Source organism: Tubulanus polymorphus, chromosome 11, assembly GCF_964204645.1.
Source record: "Tubulanus polymorphus chromosome 11, tnTubPoly1.2, whole genome shotgun sequence".
NCBI lineage: Eukaryota > Metazoa > Nemertea > Palaeonemertea > Tubulaniformes > Tubulanidae > Tubulanus > Tubulanus polymorphus.
The window spans coordinates 10,826,626-10,851,117 of NC_134035.1; the positions used below are offsets into that span (position 1 = coordinate 10,826,626).

General features: G+C 39.0%; 1 protein-coding gene and 1 pseudogene across 1 annotated transcript; both read left to right on the forward strand.

Moving 5' to 3' along the window:
- Positions 1–2,637: 2,637 nt before the first annotated feature.
- Positions 2,638–18,166, forward strand: LOC141913340 (neuronal acetylcholine receptor subunit alpha-10-like; annotated as a pseudogene).
- Positions 18,167–19,492: 1,326 nt separating this feature from the next.
- Positions 19,493–22,318, forward strand: LOC141913309 (uncharacterized). Its single transcript, XM_074804806.1, has 7 exons — positions 19,493–19,585; positions 19,796–19,844; positions 20,205–20,374; positions 21,056–21,185; positions 21,277–21,344; positions 21,676–21,846; positions 22,063–22,318. The coding sequence occupies exons 2-7, from the start codon at positions 19,796–19,798 to the stop codon at positions 22,255–22,257; spliced, it is 783 nt and encodes a 260-aa protein (XP_074660907.1). The 5' UTR covers positions 19,493–19,585; the 3' UTR covers positions 22,258–22,318.
- The last annotated feature ends 2,174 nt before the right edge of the window (positions 22,319–24,492 follow it).

Genomic DNA, 24,492 nt, shown 5'->3' on the forward strand with positions numbered 1-24,492 from the left:
GAAAATAAGTCAATAAGGATACGTATGATATTCTATATACCGATACCCCTATTTCACATCAGAACTTACATATATAACGATGCCGAGTAATAGCAACTGTTTCATAAATGCGGCCATCAAAAATCGCGAACGATTTTTAATAAGCCCCCGAGAGACTTGCGAAAGATGAACCGCTTTTGGCCCCACCGAGTCTCGCGTGATTTCATCAGAATCCGCGTGATTCAAGATGGCCGCTTTAACGATGTGATATTGATGATGGCTTCGTATGCAGACGAACAGTTTCAGAATAATTTTTCTGATAGGCAGAAACTGTTTGTAGAAATCTACTACTGACAAAACGAAAAAGGCAATGTCGAATAAGTATCAGGGCGCTTTCAATTATACATCGGTAAGCAGGATTAGTTATTCTCGGGATTATGATCGTTCTGTATTTGATCCGATCGACAAAACAACCGGGATTACCGAGTCTCACGAATATCACGATAAACAGATAATCTGTTTGTTACGGTACAAAGGCTGTTACATCTGACGATAGGAAATGAAATAACTCTTTTTCCTAGGTTCACAAAGCTGTAATCGGGATTGATTTGCACGCGTTGCCGATGTAATTTTTGAAATTACGAGTATTTGCCATCGCAGCAAATCATATTTTCGCTTTGTAAAAACGGACCCTGGAGACCGCGACACGGTTTTTCGAGTGAGTGCGTCAGATTCGAGGCCGACGCAGTTCGGAATATACACAATTGTTATTAAGGATTGATAACGTTTTTAAGAGCACTCGCTTTATGAAATGGAAACTGAAATGACTTCCGGAGACTGTTGATAATCTTCTCGAATACTCTCAATGAGTCTACTTCGATATCGCAGTCGATTCCGATACCATTTTCTGACAATGTGCGGAATGAAAAAAAAAACAGCAAGGCTCGTCCGTTACGCAATGCGACAAGCCATAAAACCACGCTGACCTTGGAGCAATCAGTGAATTCAATGATTATCACAAACACTGATTAAGTGATGAACAGCCCTACAAGTGCGCAATGCCATCATTTCAGGTTTAAACTGACGTAAACTTCATCATCAAATTTATAATGATGAAATTAAACTAACTATTAGTAAATTCGTAGAGTAGCCGTGTTAACCAGGTTTAAAATAAGTATCGAGACGAGTAGTATTGTATAGGTTAACTATTTATTTGACGCGCGAGCTTTCGCTTCTGATGAATAGAAGCTTCATCGGGTGAATGAGCGACGACTCATTCACCTGATGAAGCTTCTATTCATTAGAAGCGAAAACTCGTGCGTCAAATAAATAGTTAACCTATACAGTACTACTCGTCTCGTTACTTAGCTATTAGTAGTTAGTTACGCCTTGTGCTTCGTATGATTCTAAGGGGCTGGCTTTGTAAAGATAACACGTTTAAAGAATTATATGTAAACGTATCAAAAAAGAAAACACTTTCTGCTCGTATACCGAGTATCACAATCCTAAATGCCCGAACCGGCAACGGAACGAATATACGCATATGGTTTGTTCAACCCGTCAAGGTTTCTACTCGTTCGGCTGTAAATAGGTGAAACGAAGACCAGGAAATACTAAACCAAGAGCACTTACAACTAAACCTTTCTATCGAAGGTCGCCGCACTTAATGGCGACGGAATACGGCCGGTATCGGTTTCCAGTTTCTCGATATAATCGGGAAATGGAAACATCAAGTTTCTACCAGGATAAACGAACTTTCATCTAACAACCGCGGTGATACCTCCAACAGTAATATTCATCAACAGAATGAATCACTTGAATCGCGATATCCACGATGAATTGATCAGACGCACAATTTCCAGGTTGCAGTCTGAAGGAAAATCAAAATGGCGGCATATTTTTCGTAAATTTCTGATAATCGTTGCAGTCCATCTACAAGTGTTGGATTTTATGTCTCATCCCTAAATGATTATGTTGGCAGGATACAGTTTGAATTTTGATTGACAAAGCCATCTCGGGTCAATGTTATGCTGCTTTTTACGAATATATGTGTCGTCATGTTCAATTATTCAACTAAAAGATCTTTATCAAAGCGTATAATGCACTTTCTCGTGAAATCGGGGATTCATTATGTACATAAAATCTGGTTCAAATTGGTGAATTAGAATGCGAGATCTCTAGATTTATCGGATGAACTAGGGAGATTTGGATGATTAGCGGGATAATGACGATACCAGCGATTTTCGCTGCGGAGACTTGTTTCCCGGCTTTTAAACCGCTTTAAAGATACAACCGAACTGGAATCGGCTCGTTTTAATCAATCACTATAATCTAGATGTGACTTAATCTAGTTAGGCGACGACGAACGTTTTTTTTATGCGCGAAAGTTCGGCGTGTCTACGTCGAGTGAACTCGCCATTAAATAACGATTACGACACGTTCTAAAAGTAGATCGCGGTGCGCTGATTGGGCGCGCTCGTTATCAATCTAAATCAAAATCAGCCCGTCTCCGACTCGATCACACACGTCACAGCCGGTTAGGAGTAATTGCGCGACGCGATTTAGAGACGGCTCGTGTTGGCAAAGCGACACTCGTCCGCCGACGAGATCAACACAGATCTCTGCTGATTTCAGTCACTGCAACGTCTACAATTTACTATGCGTTTGGCAAAAAAGAAGAATTTCGGTTGTGGGAGTTCGTCGACTGGCGATAATCTAAGAGAAACCGAATGTCATGGTTAGTCAGAACCCGGAAATGGGCGACCTCTGGATTGAGCACGATCGCTGTAGTTCGAACCTATTTCCAATACAGGATGGCCGACAATGTGAAATGTGTTAAGACCGAACTATAGTGCGTTCGGGTGTTAGTTCCGACAACTAGTCGACTAGCTACGAAAACTGAAGTTCGCCCATGATGTCAATCTGAGTTTGGAGTAGTCAGCTTGTCAAGATGATTATTCCAAGATCTGACCACTGGCCGAATGGACTAGTTCTATCGGTCTTCCTCCAGCCTATTTAAAGCCACCTATATAAAGACTTACATGACACATAAAATTCATGTTTCATATTCATAGCAAATTACATTTATATCGTGAGAACGCCCCAAACCTAACTAGAAATATTAAGAAAATAGGGAAAAAACTGGGAAAAAACTCTAGACAGATGCGAATTCGATTGATTTTCTGTCAGTGGTAAACCAATTTGAACCGTCGATTCAGCTCCTAGATCCCGAGGCCCTGATTCGCAAAAAACAAATTTGAATCCGGCAGTTTCGCTCGATTCGGTCATTAGGATTTATCTGAAAGGCGACATAGGACAAAATGTGCCGAAGAGTCTGTTCACATAACGAGCTTAGATGCGAGGATCTTTCTCTTAGTTCATTCAATGTGACACTAACTCTCAAATCCTATGAGAACGCCGTTATCTCCGGCGATAATGACTCGGATTGATAACTACATTTCGCGCAAAACAACCGTTTGAGACCGGTTAGAGGCGATTACGTCAGTAAACGTCGTTGATAATTACATTCCCGTATTGTATGACATGCATCCGATACGGGATCAATCGGTCTGAAGTACTGTACGAGTACGACGTGGATCATGATACAAAGGTCAATACCTTAATGCTGCAAGAACCGAATATAATGACATCATCATTCTGTATGCGACAACCGTAGAATTTGCATTCATGAGATAAAACATAACTGTTGAAATGTATCCATATATACGCACCTGAGTGCTTATCGCTGTGGCAAAAGCTGTGGAACTAAAAACGTTAATTATATCTTGTTTTGTCTTTGATTTATTCTTCTACAAATTCTCCACTTTTACAATACATTTTGACATTGTTTATTTCGTTTTCCGCTTCGTTTTCTACGTCAAAAAACTTCTGCCTACGTGTATACGATACCGAGGTATCGAATGCTTAAATCTGGGTAAATTAGTGACACTTTCGGATTACGCCGAGAGTGGATTTCTGCGTATGCCTCGCAGAATGTAATCATCAAAGACCAATGAAAAGAAAAGTTTCACGGATCCCTGAAGCTAAAGTCTTTCAACTGAAATGAGATCTTTCTCTTGCACGGAAACCGTGTAGAGCCGTATCAAATGCCTAACGAAAACACGATCCTGTCCGTTCACGACGCACGCGTATTGCTTTCAGGTTCACCAAGAATCTTAGTGTCTGATGTACCACAGATTGGTTACACTAGGATCGTAGAGCGACGGAGATCACTGGTGGAGACAACCACTGTCAGTGCTGGGTGAACTTTCAGGTATCTCACAGTAACGCGATATGTCTGTATATTTCAGGGTCAACACAAGCAGGGAACAAGACACAGCCGACTGATAACACAGACAACAACAGCGCTGTGACCGATGACACCGACAGTCTGACACACCAAGAATCGCCTGCGCCGACACGACCAGTGCCGTCTCAGCAACCCGTCGCCGTTCACTGTTGTAATCCGTGCCCGACGCAAACGCAAATACCCGCCGCTGCGCAAGACAACCGTCATTCGCAAAAGAGGCTTAACAAACCACGGAAGAAAGCCAAGCGAAAACGATCCAATGAATACAAAATCAAGAAATACATTCTTAAAGGCTACGATAAGACGTCCAGGCCGGTAGTGAACGATAGCGAGATCGTCAGAGTGACGATCGCTATGAGTTTGTACCATATATTGGACACGGTAAGTGAATAGAGCCGCGATTTAGCCCGGGGTAAAACAGGCCCGAACCAGGCCCGGGTCTTGGCCGATGCCGGTCAAGTGAGGTAAGTCACTTCCAGAACCAGTAAGCATTCGTACTAATCTGCTGAAATCAACCCGAGCTTAAGTTTTGCACAGGCCAGATCCGCCGTTTTTGATGGGCAAAATTCAAACATCAATGGTACATAGTCACGATCCGATTTGGCATCAGTTTGAACGATTGGCTTAACCCGGCACGGGCCAAATTTGGCGAAGATGGTAGAGAATTCTTCGGCGAGCGAAATATTGATTCCGTGACAATTCTAGATTTTCGATTGATAATAAAATTTGTCTTACACCGAGCATGACTTTACTAACGATATAAAGCTTTGAAATAGAACCGTATATTGCATCGGCATTTTAATTGACTGCAGAGGATTTTCAATTTTGAATTATTGCCGCCGCTGACGATAGACTAAAGCCATACACTCTGCGCAGCGCGCGCTAATCTTAATTAATATTTCAATTTTCCCGTCGGAAATTTCTCTCAAGAAAACCTGAAACACGATGATGCCGCAATCTCTCGAAAACGCCTTACCGCAAGTTGAGAAGCTTATCACATATCAATGAAGCGGGTCTTTGTGGCCAAATGTATGCCAGTATAAGGTGCACGCGAATAAGGTGCACACCTTGTGTCCGATGACTGCGATGTGCATAGCGGCGTCGGCTGGGATTCGAACCCCACAGCATCAAAACTCGATACGAAACTATGCCCGAGTAGCCCAAATGCGCATGCACCGCTAGCTGCTGAAAACAATATGTCGGTGCCGCCGATTAGATTGCCCCTTGTATATATATATATAATCGCTTAGGCAAATTCGTTGATAGCATGTTATCAATGCACATGCAAGCGATGCAACGCAGGCTGATAAACATTTCAATTTTTCTCAGCAGTTTGGTGAAAAAATAAACTTATTTCAGAAAATAAATCTTGAAAGCGATAAACTTTCGGTCAAATTCTCAAGTGGTTTTTCGGTGGCTAAACCTGAATCACCGGAAGGTCTACGCGCAGAATGCGATGGTTCATGCTTCGGCGGTTTCGATCGTGAGTGGTTTTCTGAGGCGATTTTTAAATGGGTTAATGAACCTCCGTTGTCTAGTCCGTCGCGAAGGTATAGCTTTAGTGACGAAATTAATCGAAAATCGCACGAGATATTCGAATGAGAAGATATATTTGGCGTAACGACCCGCATTAAAACAGCGACGGTTAAGATAGTTTAGGAGAATAGACCTGTCGAGAAAGTTAAGTCGAGAAGATAACCAATATCCATATATTGATATACGTATGATATACCAGAGAAATCCCGCAATAAATTCAGCCAAATATGAAAAGTTCTTGAGTAAAAATGTTTGAGCTTCGGCTAAAGACTATTAGCACACCTGATGATGGCTAATAGTCTTTAGCTGAAACGTTGCTCAAATTAATAAATACTAATTTTCAAAACTTTTCATCTTTGGCTGAATTATTGTCGGATTCGTTAGCAGGGTAGTCAATCATGAGATAAACTTTATTGTAGAAACATATGACAACTGTAATGACAAATTTTAAAATCTTAAAACACAATTCCAATAAGATTGATGGATGGGTTTCTCCGTGATGTCTGGGTTTTTAATGAGATGAGAAAGGAATACATGCTATGGGGACTTGCAAGACAAAAGTGGGGTTAATTGAGTATCTCGGACTCAAGCTAATTCTCTGTACGTACTTGGCCAGGCTTCGTGAGTAATCTAGAGTTTTCATAAATTTAGGAACTGTGGTGTAGAATAGCCCGAACGCTTTGGCCTACAGAATAGATAATAAGTTTAAAACCCGCTATATACCGAATTCAAAAAATGAAATCGTTTATCAAGAATTATAATCGAAAGGCAAAACTGTTCGTTTTTAATCTTCTAGATTCTGGATTCGGGATTGTGGTAGATAGCTATGACGAGCTGGTAACCTTGTGTTGGCCAATAGTGCGATGCGTCCAATTAAGATACTAATTTATACCTAATCCCGCAGATCAGGAAGCTGCGCTAGATGAAAGACTTAACATATGGCATACGAATAATGCTTGATGGTTATTGCATTCACATCGGCACAAACGACGATTTGGGTGCGGTAGAACTCAGATTCCAGGAATCTGCCGGCGAAGACGCCAACCCTGAAATTATCATATCAAGTTGTGGCCTTCGCCGGCATTGGTATCCGAATAGAGTAACACCGTAACCTAAACCGTGCGGTTAATTGTTTGCATACATACGTAACCCAGCGGTATGATAGATTTGTCGATTTATTTTCAGAATGAGAAGTACCAGACGTTATCGGCATTGATCTCGCTTCGATTGGTAAGTATCACTCCGACTGCGCGACCGACAGTTAAAGGACGTTATTGCACTCGTCTCGCGAGAGAACGCGAGAATTCCCGCAGACGAGTGCCACGGCACTAAAATTAATTAATCTTCATTGACTCAACACCAAATGATTATCATCACCTCCGACTGACTGGGCCTTGATTGAACGCGAAATTCATTTATTTGAAACTATTCAACGAGGTCGTAGAAAGTTCTATGCATCTAATGACGTCTCTTCGTATGGAATCGATGCGAGTAAAAGCTTTCACGACCTTCACGATTTATTTAGGGTCATTTCACGGACGCTGAGGGTACCTGCATGGTTCTTTGTTTCCTGAGTAAACGGCCATTACGAAAAACAAGCGATTCAACTTTCTGAACCGATCAAATTTACAGCGACATATATAAAGCGTAGCGTTCTTTGCCAGCCGTACCAGGTGTATACGAATAATCAGTTTAATAGCACTTAAACGATTGAAAGTTTATTCGCGCATCTAAGATGCTTTTAAAAAGACCTTCTAAACCATGTAAAATATCGAATTCTAGCCGCTTTTGTGCTTGTTTCGTTCGCGCAAAGTATATAAAGCGTGTTTACCCGCTAACAGGAAATTAGCTTTAACCATCGTCGAGGTTTGCTTGTCTTTGGTAATTTCTTGCTTGGCTGGATGCACTCTCGAGATCGCTTTCACTCTCTGGAACTGGAAACGTCGCCAATGACAGATTGTCAGTGTTACTCCTCAGCAGTCAACATCCCGTCGAGTAGAAATACCCAACGGCGATATATAACAGCTCGTGTATGGTGGCTCCGTTCCGTTCCAGAGATAAAACGGGATTTTAACGCAAATTTACACTTTCAAAACAAAAAATAACGAGATCATTTTAAACGTATACTCGCATCCCCTAAAATCGCGAGGCAAAGCATATTGATATTGCATTATATGGCCCTACAAGACAAGCGGATTATATTTTTAGTTATCACCTGGGGAATTTATGAAAGTTCGAGAATTATTCCGAAAAACAAAATCAACAGAAAATCCTCTGTTGAAAATATGAAAATTCAAATCAACCTTATTCAGTAAAAGATTATACAATGTGACTGAAGTAACCAAAATAACGGTACTTTTCATAGTAATGGCATCATTTCACACAATTTTTTCATGGTTATGAACTTAATTTTTGAAACAAACGGAAAGGAAAGAAATGGAATACTACGAAATGGTATACGACGCGCAAAGCGAACCTAGCCCATAATCTAAAACATTATTTTAACAGATACCCTTAACTCTATACACCAAGTTATAACCAAAGCAATTGATGAAGTATATCGTTGAATGTGTTCATTGATTTGCGTCATGAACAATCACAAATTAATTTCGAAATTAATACATTTGTTCATAAGGAAACATCTATCGTAACGAGGGTATTTTGCTTATGAATGTAGCTAAATTACATAGTATATACCATGTTAGATTTATCTGTCAAAGGAGATTCAAATCTATTCTAATAATAATAATAATAATAATAATAATAATAATAATGATAATGATAATGATATTGATATTGATAATGACAATGATAATGATGATAATGATAATGATAATGATAATGATAATGATAATAATTAATAATAATAATGATAATAATAATAATAATAATGATAATAATAATAATAATAATTAATAATAATAATAATAATAATAATAATAATAATAATAATAATAATAATAATAATAATAATAATAATAATAATAATAATAATAATAATAATAATAATAATAATAATAATAATAATAATAATAATAATAATAATAATAATAATAATAATAATAATAATAATAATAATAATAATAATAATAATAATAATAATAATAATAATAATAATAATAATAATAATAATAATAATAATAATAATAATAATAATAATAATAATAATAATAATAATAATAATAATAATAATAATAATAATAATAATAATAATAATAATAATAATAATAATAATAATAATAATAATAATAATAATAATAATAATAATAATAATAATAATAATAATAATTAATAATAATAATAATAATAATAATAATAATAATAATAATAATAATAATAATAATAATAATAATAATAATAATAATAATAATAATAATAATAATAATAATAATAATAATAATAATAATAATAATAATAATAATAATAATAATAATAATAATAATAATAATAATAATAATAATAATAATAATAATAATAATAATAATGATAATAATAATTGTTATTTTCGTACCCTCTTACACACGGGCGTATAGAGAGCCGTTCAGATTTATCTAGACCCAGGTGTCTGCCTTTCTCAATTAGGAGATTGTGGCTGCTAATTGTTAATTAAACCGGCAGCACGTCAAAAAACTATTCCAATTCGATGAGTATTTGATGTTTTGAAATTTCCTTCAGCTAGAATTCTATTCCTATGGTATTTCTTCTTGTATCGCGTGTAGACGGGTGGCATTGATGTATGCGTTACCCACGTTATCACGAATGCGACGAAATCATCGACGAGAACTTTATGCTATGGAATCTCAGCAGCTCATCGCCGTGTTGCAAAACGACCGCGTTCGTCTAGTTCGTAATGAACGAGAGCTCAGCGGAGAGAGACGGTAAATGCATCAGCTGATATTGTCATTTCACCCGGTCGCAGTGACTGCAGAGACCCGGCATTAAATGCGCCGTTATCTCGCGGAGAAATAACTCAACAAGTGCGCGCCAGTGACGGGAGTGTCGTAGCGGGATTTCTGCGATAAGATGAAACTTACTAAAAAGAGAAATTCACAGGGATTCTAAAACGTGTGGGTCGTGCTGGAAGTGTACAATCCTGTGGGGACCAACCACCTCCTGCGCAACTGAGGATTCCACTCATGGCAGGCGAGGATCCACCAGGTTCGCTAGTAGTGACTCGGTCTTCCGCGTTCGATTACTTCTACGTTTCAGTTAAAACGGAATGAATTTTTTCTTTTTTCTTAGATAAATCAATTATCAATAGTATCCTCCACGGCGGGATTTGAACCTGACTAAACTCATCCACGGCACGAAACCCTGCAACACTGACCAGGTGCGCAGGTACATGCGCTGGTTTGCCGCAAGAAAACTTAGCAATCACACTGCCCGTTGTATAATCGCTCAGCTGAATTTAACGGATAACTTAAAATAAAAAATGCCCGGGATTTCTGATTGGCTTATAATGGCGTCATCTAAGCTGCGCGTGTAGCTCCGCACTCGGTCTAGTGCGGCAGGGTTTCGTACCGTGGCGAATCTCGATGTCATCAGGTTCGAATCCCTACCGGGGATGATGATTATCGAGCAACGTTTCGGCTGTTATTCCGATAGCCATTATCAGGCGTACTGATTGATGTATGCCTGATTATGGCTATTAGTATCGAGCCGAAACAACGCTCAAACAAATATATTTACTTCTACCGAAGTTTTCGCCTTTTTTGGACATATTAGGAGATTTTTTACGAGATCCTATTTCTCAACTAGGCGTCTTTACATTAAAAACCGCAACGTTTGCGTATATCCTGTTACTGTCGTTTGGTCGCAATGATTGAAAAAATCTATGTATGTCATTCTCGAGGCGTGCACCCAAGATCTCTGAAAATATATCCCCGAGTTGTTTGCGATATGCAGATTATAGTGTGTAAGATACGGTTCGAAACGAAATCCGCATTTTACGCTTCTAGATTTCCGCGAACAATCGCCGACACGTTAGAAACGGGAAAAAAATCTCGACGGACAGACGTACACTCTAACTGATTGCAATTTTATGTTTTAACGTAGATGGTTACAGGAGCTGATTCAATACTGACGTGTCTCATGACATCACTAATGTGTAGGCGACTCGCTCGCGTTGGCGACTTTGCCGCCAACTGCAATGACGTTAGCCATTTGAAACCATACAATTTCAACGGTTTAAACGCTCGACGATCTACCTTCACCGTATTGCTTAGAATACAATGCACTAAATGTTAATTATTCTATTTCAGGTATTCTACGAGAATCGTCTCGAATTAGTAGTTAACTAATCAACGTTAAATTAGTCATTTCATTCTTTTAATTCTATAATATACCTTAAACACTGATAGATAGAATCCCGGCGAATAAAAGAAAACAATATAAAATCACAGATTACACGAATTGAAAAAGAGAGTCCGAAATGTTTCATTGAGCAAGTAGTTTATTCGGCTTTCGACTATATTCTTATAGTCGTCTTCAGAAATACTGAAGATGATAATCAGGATATAGTCGAAACGTTGAATAAACTATTAGCTCAAGGAAACATTTTGGACTTTTTTCCAATTCTTAAAATCTATGATTTTATATTCTCTTTACAACATGGACTAAATGTTTCATCAATGGTTATTACGTTAAACACACGTATGAACTGAGTATTGATATGTTAGTATTCTCATTATTAGAGATGGAATGACCGGTATCTGAAATGGAACACGTCGGAATTCGGCGGTTTGTCGACTATTTTCCAGCTGAATATATATGGACCCCTGATGTCGTAATCAATAACTAGTAAGTTCATCATAGTAATAGTAACAACGATTTGATACTATGATTAGAGAGGACCCTATTTAGAAATTCCAGTTCAGGCTAAAATAAAACGATACCTTGTTTCTCCTAATCGACCAGATCATTTTTGTAAACTGCAATAACATTTGTTATCAGTTCATTTTTATAGCTGCCGAGTCTGTTATGGTTAGCTTGATGATGATTTTTTTAAGTAATGCGCAGGGTAGGCTAATTCCTAAGCCCATTAGAAATGGGAAACAAGATATCATTTTTCTAAGCCTCAAAAGATAAAATTTAAAAATACCTAAACTCAAATTATAATTATGTGTATCTGCAGAAGTTGATCTTACTTCAATCGGTTTAGAATTGGATTTTATGCCATCTTTTCACGAAGATGTCTAAAAGAATTGTGTCTTTCAACTTCAACTTTGTGTCGGGTTAGCGACAAGCTATAGTGTCGAGGAATCGAATAATCCTCCGATAGATCGAATCAACGATTTCTAATCAAAATATCTCGGCAGTTGATGACACGATGACCGACCCATCCGACCCATTACGCATTACGCATCAAAACCGTTACTTTTCCTATCTATAAGGCTATCAACGTCCAACCGTCGAAGCTATCACATAATAATCGACTTAGGCAGAGTTCAATTCCGATCAACGCCAATGAATAAACTCATAATGGATAAGTTATCAAAATTTGCGCGGTCGTAACGTCAACGCGCATTGTGCAGTCTCTCTTGGCCAATTAACGTAACCGGAATCGATTGTGGGCGCGTCGTTGATCGTGGATAAGCGGTTGTTACTGAAATTGACCAACAAGCTATAATCACTTCTGAAAGACCCCTTTACGACATCGATACGTGACGTGCGTCGATAATGTCGGACTTTACAGGGGAAAGAAGAAGCGACGCGGTATTATTATTACTCATCTATACCGCGTCAGCTTCGCGCAGACGGCTAAACCGATCGATCGGACATCGCCACTCCGCGCACCAGTTCCTTCCAGGTTTAATTTATTCGTCAACTTTGAAGTCAAGGAAAATAGCATTCCGCAATCGACGTTAAGCCTGATGTATCTCTGAGCGAACTGGGTCGAATAGTCACCCGCGCAAAGACGTCGCAAATGTGATCCCGTATTTACGCAAAAATTTGATCAAAAAGAAGAATTCGATTCTCACAGGAAAACGCGTTTGCTGACAGGTTTACCGTTATAGCTGGTGCTTGTGTCGCTTCGGTGGAAATTCTGTCGCATTAAATTCGCTCAAACGTCACGCAGATAATGTTTCTCTATGGTATCACACTGAACCCAATTTTCTCGTTAAGCGTTCGGCCCTTATGTTTTACCAAGGTTGAAAATTGTTAGTAACTTTGCGCGCACAGATCTGTCTATTTCCAGCCGAATCCACTTCTGACGTCGACAAGATTTCTCTCCTTTTCAATATGTAATCACTATTAGATCCCACACGATACAAAAGAAAAATGAGTCCAAATAGGGCCATTGAGTTACAGCTTTCATCGACATTTCGACTAAATCCTGATCATCCCCAGTGAACCTATGCTTCAATATTCACGAAGATGAGTATATCAGGATATGGATGTCTATATCAGGATATGGATGACTATATCAGGATATGGATGTCTATATAATGATATATCTATATAATGATATATGGATGACCATATCAGGATAAAGTCGAAACGTCGAATAATAAAGTATTAGGTCTAAGGCATTTTTAAACTTTTCATTATCCTTATATGCAACATGGACAATGCGTTTCAACAAGATTATCATTTTGTGACCATGAATAAATATCTTCATTATTTTTGCAGCGCCGATGACAGTTTTAACGACCTGATGAACACGAACACCATCATTAAAAGTAACGGGGATGTTCTATGGATGTTTCCGGCCGTCACGAAAACCTACTGTACGTTAAATGTCCAGTTTTTCCCGTTCGACAGTCAACACTGCAGCCTAGTGTTCATATCGTGGACGTACAGCGGATTCGAGGTCGATCTAATGGAGGACCACAACTCGACGAATAAAGTTTATTACAAGTCGACGAACCAGGAGTGGTTCGTCGACGCCATTAGCGTCAAGCGACACGTTAAAGACTACGTGTGCTGTATCGAACCGTATCCGGATGTGACGTTTACCATACACATGCGCAGAGGCAGCTTGTTTTACATTCTCAACCTGATATTTCCGTGTTTGCTAATCTACCTAGTTTCGTTTCTGGGATTTTTTCTGCCGATCGAGTCGGGCGAAAAAGTAAACTTGGAGATTACTATTCTACTAGCGCTGGTCGTGTTCTTGTTAATCGCCGGGGAGACTCTACCTCCAACCCCGGACGCTATACCAATTTTAGGTAGGTTGTGGGTGAACAGGTGCCAACAGATAGGCGCATCAGTATCGTGTTGGTTAAGAACCGGCATAAAGTTCCGTATTTATAGATTAAGACAAACGCAAAAAAAAACATTTGTCGGGTAAGTTTGAATTTTAAGTCAAAATAAGATCGTACCAATAATTTGATCCTACCTAGCCTTGAAATTCAAAGGCCCCGCGTGCACAGGAAATCACGGAAACAGGAGACGGAAACATGTTTCCGAGTGTTTCCCCGCGTTGTGTATACACGTTTACAAGAAACATGGTTTCGAGAAACAGCGTTTTCGAGATCAGGTTTGATTCCGTGTTTCCCTGCGTCGCGTCCGTGTGGGGCCTTTGAATTTGAAGTCTAGGCAGGGCCAAATGATTGGCATGATCTTATCTCGACTCTACGTTCAAACTTACCCGTCAACACTGTGTGACATGGACACTTAACAAGCTTGCAGCGTGCAAGTTACCAATTTAAACATATCAACATTCAATAAACTGTAGACATTTTTAGAACAATTTTTCATACAACGACAACGACTCAATTATGATTGTTTTTTTCCCCGCGCCCGCGCGCACGTTATAATTCGAAAGTCATGGCGCGATGTGTTTCTCGTAAGAATATAGAAACATTAAAAAATTTCAGCAAATTGAAAACGTGCTCTTTATCGATACTAAATAAATTGCCATCAGTCACCATAGATACGCCGCCTTCGCTTTATGAAAAATCGGGTTATGTCTGCAACTAAAAAGAAAGCTAGGACATATCAGCAATATGAATATAGAGTGTTAAAAGAAAACAAGACAAGTAACTTACGAAATTTTATTGACGCCTCGAAAAATAACACTATTGCATAATATTTGAAGTAATATTAGCTATATAATATTAAGGCACAATAAAGTTATTTTGGATTTTGAATATGTCAACAATTCTAGCCCCGATATATTGTTGGCGTAGTGCACATCCTCGCCAAAATGATTATTGAAATCTATCAAGAACTATAATAAGAGTTATCAAATGCATTTAATTACAAAATAAACGCCAGAATTTATAAATCTATTTTGAAACGCCAATATTGATGATGTAGTGCACATCGACTCACACAGCACCCGTTAATCAAATTACGCGTACAGTATCGATGTATATGAACATAATTGTAACGGTTTTTACGGCGTCAGAAAAACTTGAGCGGTCTCGTTGAGAGCCCGTTTGCAATATCGGACTGTATCAACGAGAATGACTGTTTGAGTACGGTCACACACGCGCGTTCCTTTTGCGGCAAATCTAATAAAAGTATCAGAAATGTCGCCGAATGAATATCATTCCTGGCAATGTTCGCCACTGTTGATTAGCACCGGTCGACGCGGTGGCGACTAATTCGGAATCGCCGTCGTGCAATTTGCGTCCGCGTAGACATCACAAGAGTAGCCGTTGTCAGCGGTTTATTATAAGGTCGCTCGAGTTGTTATTGCAAAAAAAACGTATTGCCTTTTTGCTCGTCGTATCTTACCCGACCAGAACAGAACAGTATGTCGGCGTATGCATAGAAATATAAATGAATTGACCCTTATCGCCACGAGAAAGGCTAGTCCGAATAAAAGACGAAGGCTTATGAGGAAATGTTATTCGGCACGAGTTTCTTCTTTCCTGCCAAATATTGTCGAGTTATTGCTTGCGGGGGGGGGGGGATTGCGTAACCGAAAGAAGACCCGACCACGTAAAAATTACAAGACATTTGAATAGCATTCCCTCGCAGTTCCGTTCTTCGGACGCTGGTGGATATTTCCTTTATTACCGAACAGAAGCAAAACACCAGAGATGTGTTAGGCTTAATATCGAATAATAATTAATGAAAACAACGATATTTTATTTGAAATTACGTCATTTATCTCAAAGTTGGTACTTCTACTCATCCAGTAACGATGGCCAGTTCTCTGCAGAATGGCCTATTTTGTACGATAGCGTCCCACTGGTGATAATATCGTATATTATAATCATTTAATTAGAATTCATGTTCTGCGAAAAAGACATCATACAGAAAAATCATTTTCATCTTGATCAATCTTTAAATTTTACTCGACGATGGCTAAAAAATGATAAACATGGATATAGATATTTTTTCAGGTGGAAAATGAATTTCTATTAGAATATTTATGTTTTTCGGCGCAACAAAAAAGATAGATATCCCCTCGTCGTCATGATGGTGCCGTATTATTTGGCTTGTATCTTCGTAGTACTACTACTTATTTTTCCTACTATACGAAGTGAACGATAAATCTTTACTATTTAATATCGAGTGTGTACGAAACCAGTTTGCTCGCGTTGCGGATAATAAATCAACTGCAGCTAGAAACACGAATTCGCCCGAGGTCTACACGTTTCTTCAGCCGCTCTATTCGATTGATGGTCCGTACTAGAGAGAGAGAGAGAGAGAGAAAGAGAGTGAGAGAGAACGAAGCGTCGAGTTTTGATGTCTTTGAGATGTCGTCGAAAAGCCGATCGCGGTCTCCTCGGAAAGACGGCCGTCCGTCGAGAATTGCCAGAAAATAAACTCAATTATGCGAGATAATTGCTCGAACACCGCCGGCGTCAAGAGTTAAGAACCATTGTAATAACTGTACCCGAAAATGCCCCCGCACAGACCGGCCTGTTTGCGTGTGTATCATGAGTGAAATCATGTCAAGTCAACCATTTAGAATTATTACACCAAAGCGACATTCGGAATTTTCGTTTCGCTGTAATTCAAGATGCGACACGTAGGCGGTGTTTTTATACCAGTACAGTACATAAGATATTGTGTGTTTCTATTTTCAGGTATGTTATACGGTGTGACGATGTTAATGGTGTCCGTGGCGCTGCTGATGTCTGTCATCGTTACTAACCTATACCTACGCAAACACACGGGCAACCGCGTGCCGCTGATAGCGCGCAGACTATTCCTCCGATGCCCCGCTCGTCGAAAGCTAGCAGCCAACGTCCGAGGGCCGAAAGAGGCGCTCAGTTTCCGCATGAATCACGATAATCACGCGTGCGAAAGTAAGTTTGAATGCGACGGTGATGTGGTGTCCATGCATAGTGATATTGACCCGCTAGAGGGCACTAGACGCGGTTCGCACTATATAAAGGCGTCGTCGCCGTCGCGCCACGGCGCGGTCGATCAGGAGGTTATCTCGGAAGAGTGGGAAACGCTGGCCAAACTGGTCGATCGTTTATTTTTCTGGTTGTTCCTCATTCTCAGCCTGTTGATTTTGACTACGATGTTCTCGCGTATTCCGTCGCAAGAGAAATGGCGCCAGAACTTGTTGAAAAGGTTAGGGAAAAATTGAGCGAATGGCGGAGCGGCCTCTTTCAAATAATGAAGTCATCGCGCTACACACAGCGCGGCCGTTAGACAGCGGGGTCTTCCTGGTGGCAAGAAATTACCCTACGTTTAAAACCTTTAATTCCTTAAAAATGGGGATAATTCATGAGTTAATCCGATGGAAGGAACCCTCGCGCTATTCGCAACTAACATACACGACTGGAAGGTTTACGCAGAAATGGATGATGACGAGGACCATTTTGCCGAAGTACACGAACGACAGAATGATACTTTATAATAGCGGCCTGGTGCCACGACGTACATATTGTGTAATATATTGTGTATATCTTTCAAACACTTAGTAGTAGAAAATGGAAATGAAATAAGAAAACAACCGTAGGTTACCTTAGAAAATGTACGTATTAGGCCAAAAAAATTGATACCTTGTTTCTCCGCTCTGCTGAGCTTAAATGTTGACCCGGCCGGCCGCCTATCTACCTTATACATTACTTTTTTTAAAATCGTGATCAATTTCACCATAACAGACCCGGCCGCTATAGAAATAAACTGTTTATAAATTTTATCATATTTTACAAAAATGACCCGGCCGCTGCGGAGAAACAAGGTATCATTTTTGTTTAGCCTAATAGAATATGTGAAGTCGCGTTCGTTGAATATGAATTAAAAATAACTGTATGAATTTCGTTCGTTATATTGATATATACGTACGTACGTTTTTTTTTTCAAAATGTTCATTTCTGGGCTTATCATTTAATTCATTGATTGTCGTAGATGTGTTGAATATCTTTAGAAACATCATACTTAATAAGTGAATACTATGACATGGTACGCGCGATGTGTTAGGCGGGGTTTTCATGTAAAATAGGCAAAACGGATTAGCGACCGATATGATTACTAGTTTATGTGTATGGCAAATCGTTGTTCTTCTTGTTGTTGTTGCTGTTGTTGTTCATCAGGTGAAATTTAATATATGTCGAAAAAGTCATATGTAAAATAAAAAGGTTTATTACCATTTTCTAGAAAAAATAGATGAATATACGAAATTCATTTGGGTTTTAATCTCGAGCCATTCACCGCTGCAGCCCTTGAATTATTGTTATTGGTCTTGAGATAGGATGATGTTACCTATCTGATTGATTCATTCATGAATTTCATTTGATTTGTTGCTTTATTTGACGTGCCTTAAAAAACCCCACCACACCTGACGGGAACGAAACAGTGCGTTTGTCTTTCAAATAGGAAATCGAAGAGCAGATATAATTGTGTGATTGGTCGAATTTACAGAATTTTATATTTAGATCGAAGTTCATTATTAGAAATTTCCCGTTTCTGCTCATAAACGTAGATTGCTGGATATGGTTATGTATCTATTCTAGCCAGCGTATAGTGCACCTATATACAGTAAACCTGGCGTGAGTCGGATCTTTTGAAGAAAAATCCTCCGACTTTGAATAGGTCGGATTTCCAGCCCGTTCCGAAAACTACGACTTGAGAATGAATTTCTGTTGACGGCAAAATTGAAACAACTTCTACAAGAAATGATTTAAAATCACTGAAATATTTCGGGTTCATGTTTCTAAATCACAACTGAAATAACGTATATTGATTGTATCGTCGATTGCAAGCCAGAAACAGGGGTTGGCACAGGGAACAAAATCAAACTTCAATGGGATGGAAATTGCCCTCTAACTTTAGATGAGTAATTTCAACTTTTATTTTGGGACCAGGAAAAGTAGCACGAAAAGGTGGGACCATCAATATTCATCCGATGTAAGCGATCTGAACCGATTTACGCGGGTTTAACCTTACTTTGATGAATTTCCACCCCTGGATGAGTGAGTACTGAGAACGTTTCCAGGGGAAAATATACCCCCACTACCTGTTATACCGCTTCCAGTGCCAGTTCATCATTTCCCAAAGAACGAAGGTACCCGCATCTCATTGGATGTGCGTTCGACCTTGGACTAATCACTCTAATTGTAAATCAAGGTTACACAAAGGTGGAACTGACCGAGATTTTTTTTAGGAAATGTCACAATTTTTGCACCTAAAACACGACCAATCCAACCGGTTATATGATGTATTCTGTTTGCATAAGATATCTGACATCCGTTTCGCGTCGAACATTGTCAGGTGTGAAAGCGTTGGCAAATATCAATAATAAATCACCGGCTGATAAACATTGAAGGGAATATTCCAAGATTCCTATAAAATAGTAGTCTGCGACTGGATATTATCATCCGCCTACTGGAATTCTGGAAGGTAATTTTTTAATCATGTCAATCTTTTGATTTAAGAGCTTTTCCGTGAGTATAAATCATATTAAGCATTAATCATCTCCACGGCATATAAGTGTCTAAATATTTGAATATCTACAGTTGGAATAAATCTTTTTAGTACGTGTGAAAAATAGGAAAAGTAGCGCAACCCTTACTTTTGGAGAAACAATAATGTTTTTTCTCGAAATTTTAGATGAAGTTGTTAATTGTGTTTGCTGCCGTATTGGCACTAACTGCCGCTGGTATGTAGAAATATTCTATGCTATGATATAATCATAAAAGTAGCGAAGGAAAAGTCTCGATCAATTTTGATTAAAAAGTATATGATCGTTTTGTTTGAATTTTCTTTCTAGTAGAGGGACTAGTTTAACTTTAAAAAACTTTCTCTAACGTTGATAGTCATATATCGTAACGGAATTGTTAAAAATCCTTTTGTACGGAAGGAATAACAAGATCAATTTTGATTAAAAACTCTGATGAATTATCTTTATTTGATATGTTTGAAAATACAGGTTTATATGAGTTTAAACTTTTATTTTTTGATTTAACCGATTGCGAAACTCTGATTATCATTATGTCTATGATCAATCGTTCATATTCAGAACTGTCCTACGAAGACCATGTCGAGAATATAATCGAAACGTTCAGCAGATCGTTCGAATCGCGATCGAAACGCGGACTATTCGATTCCGAATTACTCGACAGCCTCGTAACCAGCATCAGAGGCACACTCGCCGATGTCAAGACTCAAGTTGAGGCCGGTCTTGGAAAGGTAATTTCTCGGGGAATTCCGGAACAAAGCGCAACTTGAAAGAAAAGAAGTTTTTCAAATCGCAGGTTTTGAATACATATTCCTGTAGATAGGATCATTAACAAGGAAGATAACTTTAATTTTTATCGGCGCATTGGAAAATAACACATTTTTAAATATTGTCGACCACAGATGAAATAATAAGAAATAATTTGATATTAGCAACGATCCATAAAGAGATTTTGTATTAAAAATATATTGGTTTTAGAATATAATCAATTGAATTGAATTGACCGACAACCAGTCTAGCCCCGATATATCGATGAAGTAGCGCACATCCTTTCAAAATAGTTATCAAAATTAATCAAATAATATAAGATGTATGCAACGTATTCAATTATAAAATGAATGCCAAAATGCACAATTTTATTTGTTAATTTTGAAACGCCAATCTTGATGACGTATTGCACATCGACCAACACAGAACCCCTTAAATAACGCATAGTAGTACATAATATTGAAACGATTTTTACGGCTTCAAAAACGTAAATCTTCTTATGAAAATGAAATTGTGTTCTACTTAATATTTGCACAAAGCCATTTTTTGAAATCAGTTTCAAACGCGACTTGCAATTGTACTCGACCGAAGCGATTTTATTATTCATCCCTGTTCAAACTGAAATTCCTAAGTTTTCTATGTAGAGCAAAACCTACTTGGAAGCAAAGTACGAGGAGTTGAAGAACTACGTGGATAGTCTTGAACTGAACGATAAATACCACGAGGTTGTTGCGAAGGCGAAAACCGTCATGGACCAACTTCAAGATAAAATCGGTAAGTAGAATATGGATACTAATGTCTTGATCTGGCATGGATTTATACGATACTCAGAATGTCATTCGGTATCGTTACACTCATTTTTCAGCCAACGCTATCGCCAAGCGCCATTTGGAAATCGCCTTCCAGGATCTCGAACACAAAGTCTACACACGTGTAAGTATAATGGATAGATACCGTTTAAGGGATTGATATTGAGAAAATCATTGGATTAGGGTAATAGATTCTCACGATTGGACGAATGAGTAGACGCAAAACCTTTAGGTCATAAAAATGCAGAAACGAAACTAGCTACTGCAAAAGTAAAACAGTACATAGCAGTCTAACGCAGTAGCTTTCGAATTGTAAATCGAACAATGGGTTTAAATTCAGGCTATAAGAACATTGTAAAATCCAGCTATATCTATTTGATGCCTGTATAGCGTTAGGAGGTTGATTCAATTTCGCCCAGTTATCATCAGTAAAAAAGTGTACTCTCCTATTGCAGGCTTTGGCCGATCTCCAAACCCGTGCTACTTTCAAGGAAACGATGAAAGAGGCTTGGACTAAGGTCAAGTCTGGTTTCAGTGACTTCGGTGATTGGTTGAAAGACAGAGTAAAGGAGAACTGGGACAATGTCAAGCCACAAATTGAGCAAATCAAAGATATGGCGACCAAGGTTTGTACTGGTGGCACGTATAAGTAGTTGATGCGTTCAAACAATTTAGGATCGCCTAACAATCTCGGGAGAACTTTTGCTAGTAATCAAGGAGTAATTCAGGATCAGCTATCAAAAATATGAGCTTTGTTGATATCATAACGTCTTGTGCTTTTATCGCACCGAACGATCTAGAGACATGTATTGCATCTACTAAATCGGCCTATCTTTTCAAAGGTGCTCAACAACGCCGTCAATGATATCAACGAAAAGGTAATGACGCAAGCGACTCAACTGTTCAACAAGTACAAGGACGAATTGGGGCCGATGATCTGGGCCAAGATTGAACAGAAATTCAAGGACGTCACCGGCAAAGACGCCAAAAAAGAAATCGTAGACAAAGCCGACCAGAAACCCGCTGTCCAAGAATGAAGAGTATATGCGATTAATGTTAATGTTCGCAATATAGAATAAATTCTTGTTCACAAAAGAACCACTGTTTTCTGTGTTCAAACTATTTCATTTATTTGTTCGAAGGTTTGATTTAATTTCTGCATCGGTGGAGCATTGAGGGTATGTGACCGAACAAATGAAACCATTTTTAGAAATAGAATTTGGAACCAAAAAATGCGGAACTTGGGTTTGAAAGGGGATCGTTCAGGTCCTCGCCCCCTCTGGTGACGCACATGAAGAGCTCGGGATCTTCAAACGATTGCCGAAAAACTGGCAGCAGCGCGGATCCAGCTCTGACACGAGAGATGTGCACAGCGATAGCGGTCGGCAAATAAATCGGTCGCCGCCCTATTCACTCAATATAGAAGCCCGTTCTTTTGTGTATCAATATTGTGCATTACAATAATCATTAATTTTTTCAGTCGAAAGTTTAATAGTCGAAAACTGCGTAGAATGTAGGAGTATAGCCCAAATATAGTTGGCCGGATCTGCAACTGAAGAAATAGCAGAATTAATGTTAGCTTATTGTACAATCAATACTCTCTCGATTTTCTCGGTTTCCATCTCACGGCACTTGAGCAGAATTTTTTTGGTCATATTCTTTATTTTGGTTCATTTCTCATGAATAAAACACCTACAGAATCATTGAAATGAAACCAGAAGTTGCTCTAAAGTAATACGAAAAAGGTTTGCTGAATAACGGCAACTTTGATACTGTGAGATCAGGTGCATGGTCCAGATGTGATACTGTAAACACCATAAACAATGGGGTTTTTATTCATTGGTGAGACATAATGTCGCAGCTGTCGCACCTGTAGCTACGCCCCTGAAAACGATGATGGTGCACATGCGCAGTGAGCCAAAAATCGATTCGCCATCAGCGCTGAAGCGAATGTTGCCTAGACATATGTCACAAAAAGTGTGTACACAAAAAGGATAGATTTTACAAAAAGAGAACCTTTAATATTCACAAATGCAAGACGGATATTGGAAATCCCTGGTGAATGAAGGAGGTATGTAAAACGATGGATTATTTACGTAATTATGGATAAAAAAATTGTCACAGTGGGAGCATTATGTTACAGACCTGAGCTGGGTTCCATAGATGTGGAAGAAAGATAGTCCCTGAGAATATTTTGAAATTCGTCAGTTTTAACTATGGTTTATCATTGTTACTATGGTGTTTGTCACCCAAATCGACGATTTACCCTCAGGGATAACTTTGATACTCAGTCTATGAAACCGGGCCCATATTAACTATATAGGTATATCCAATCATTATTGGCGATTCCAATTACCAGGCGCCATTTTGAGGCGGCCCCAAAGGTCCCGCATTGTTGGACAAATTTTTCTCGGCTGCAACAATCAGATACAGTTGCAGTTTGAAAAATATACGTCACTTTCAGGAAGGCGCCGAAAAATGGTAATTTTGTGTTATTGATTGTAACTTTTTCATGTTTTGAGATACAATGTAGAATTTTTCGTTGAAGATAGAGTTTTATCTGAGGATTTTGTTGATACTGCACGCGTGAATAGGCCTATATCTTCATTTGATTTTCTGCAAACTGATTGTACTGTACCCCTGTCATCTCTCATCACAGAATGATTGTACTCTATGCCCTCAACTACCCTTGCAGACTGATTGTACTGTACCCTCAACTACCCTTACAGACTGATTGTACTGTACCCTCAACTACCCTTGCAGACTGATTGTACTGTACCCTCAACTACCCTTGCAGACTGATTGTTCTGTGCCCTCAGTTATCCCCCCTTACAGAATGATTGTACTGTACCCCAGTCATCTCTCATCACAGACTAATTGTACTGTACCCTCAATTACCCTTGCAGACTGATTGTTCTGTGCCCTCAGTTATCCCCCCTTACAGAATGATTGTACTCTACTCTCAGTTTGTCTCCCCTAACGGACTGTCAGTCATCTCCTTCCTAACCTTCAGTCATCTCAGGGTTCGACAGTCAGCCCGAGTCTAGCGATCATATTTACGCATCATCTCGAGACTAAATGTCTCCGCTCGGCACCGAACAATACTATACCCATGTTATATTGGAGATATATAGATGATATATTCTCAATCTGGACCCACGGTGAAGATAAACTACCCGAATTTTTCGAACATATGAACCAATCACACCGTACCATCCAATACGAACTGACACAATCAAGGGAGAAGGTACCCTTCCTAGACGTTGAAGTCT

What these genes read in the sequence shown, in the direction of transcription:
- LOC141913309 (XM_074804806.1), top strand. Translation starts at nt 19,796, where the DNA reads ATGAAGTTGTTAATTGTGTTTGCTGCCGTATTGGCACTAACTGCCGCT. An exon ending in ATTGGCACTAACTGCCGCTG is followed by an intron (nt 19,845 to 20,204) that starts GTATGTAGAAAT and finishes GTTCATATTCAG; the next exon opens with AACTGTCCTACGAAGACCAT. An exon ending in CCAACTTCAAGATAAAATCG is followed by an intron (nt 21,186 to 21,276) that starts GTAAGTAGAATA and finishes CTCATTTTTCAG; the next exon opens with CCAACGCTATCGCCAAGCGC.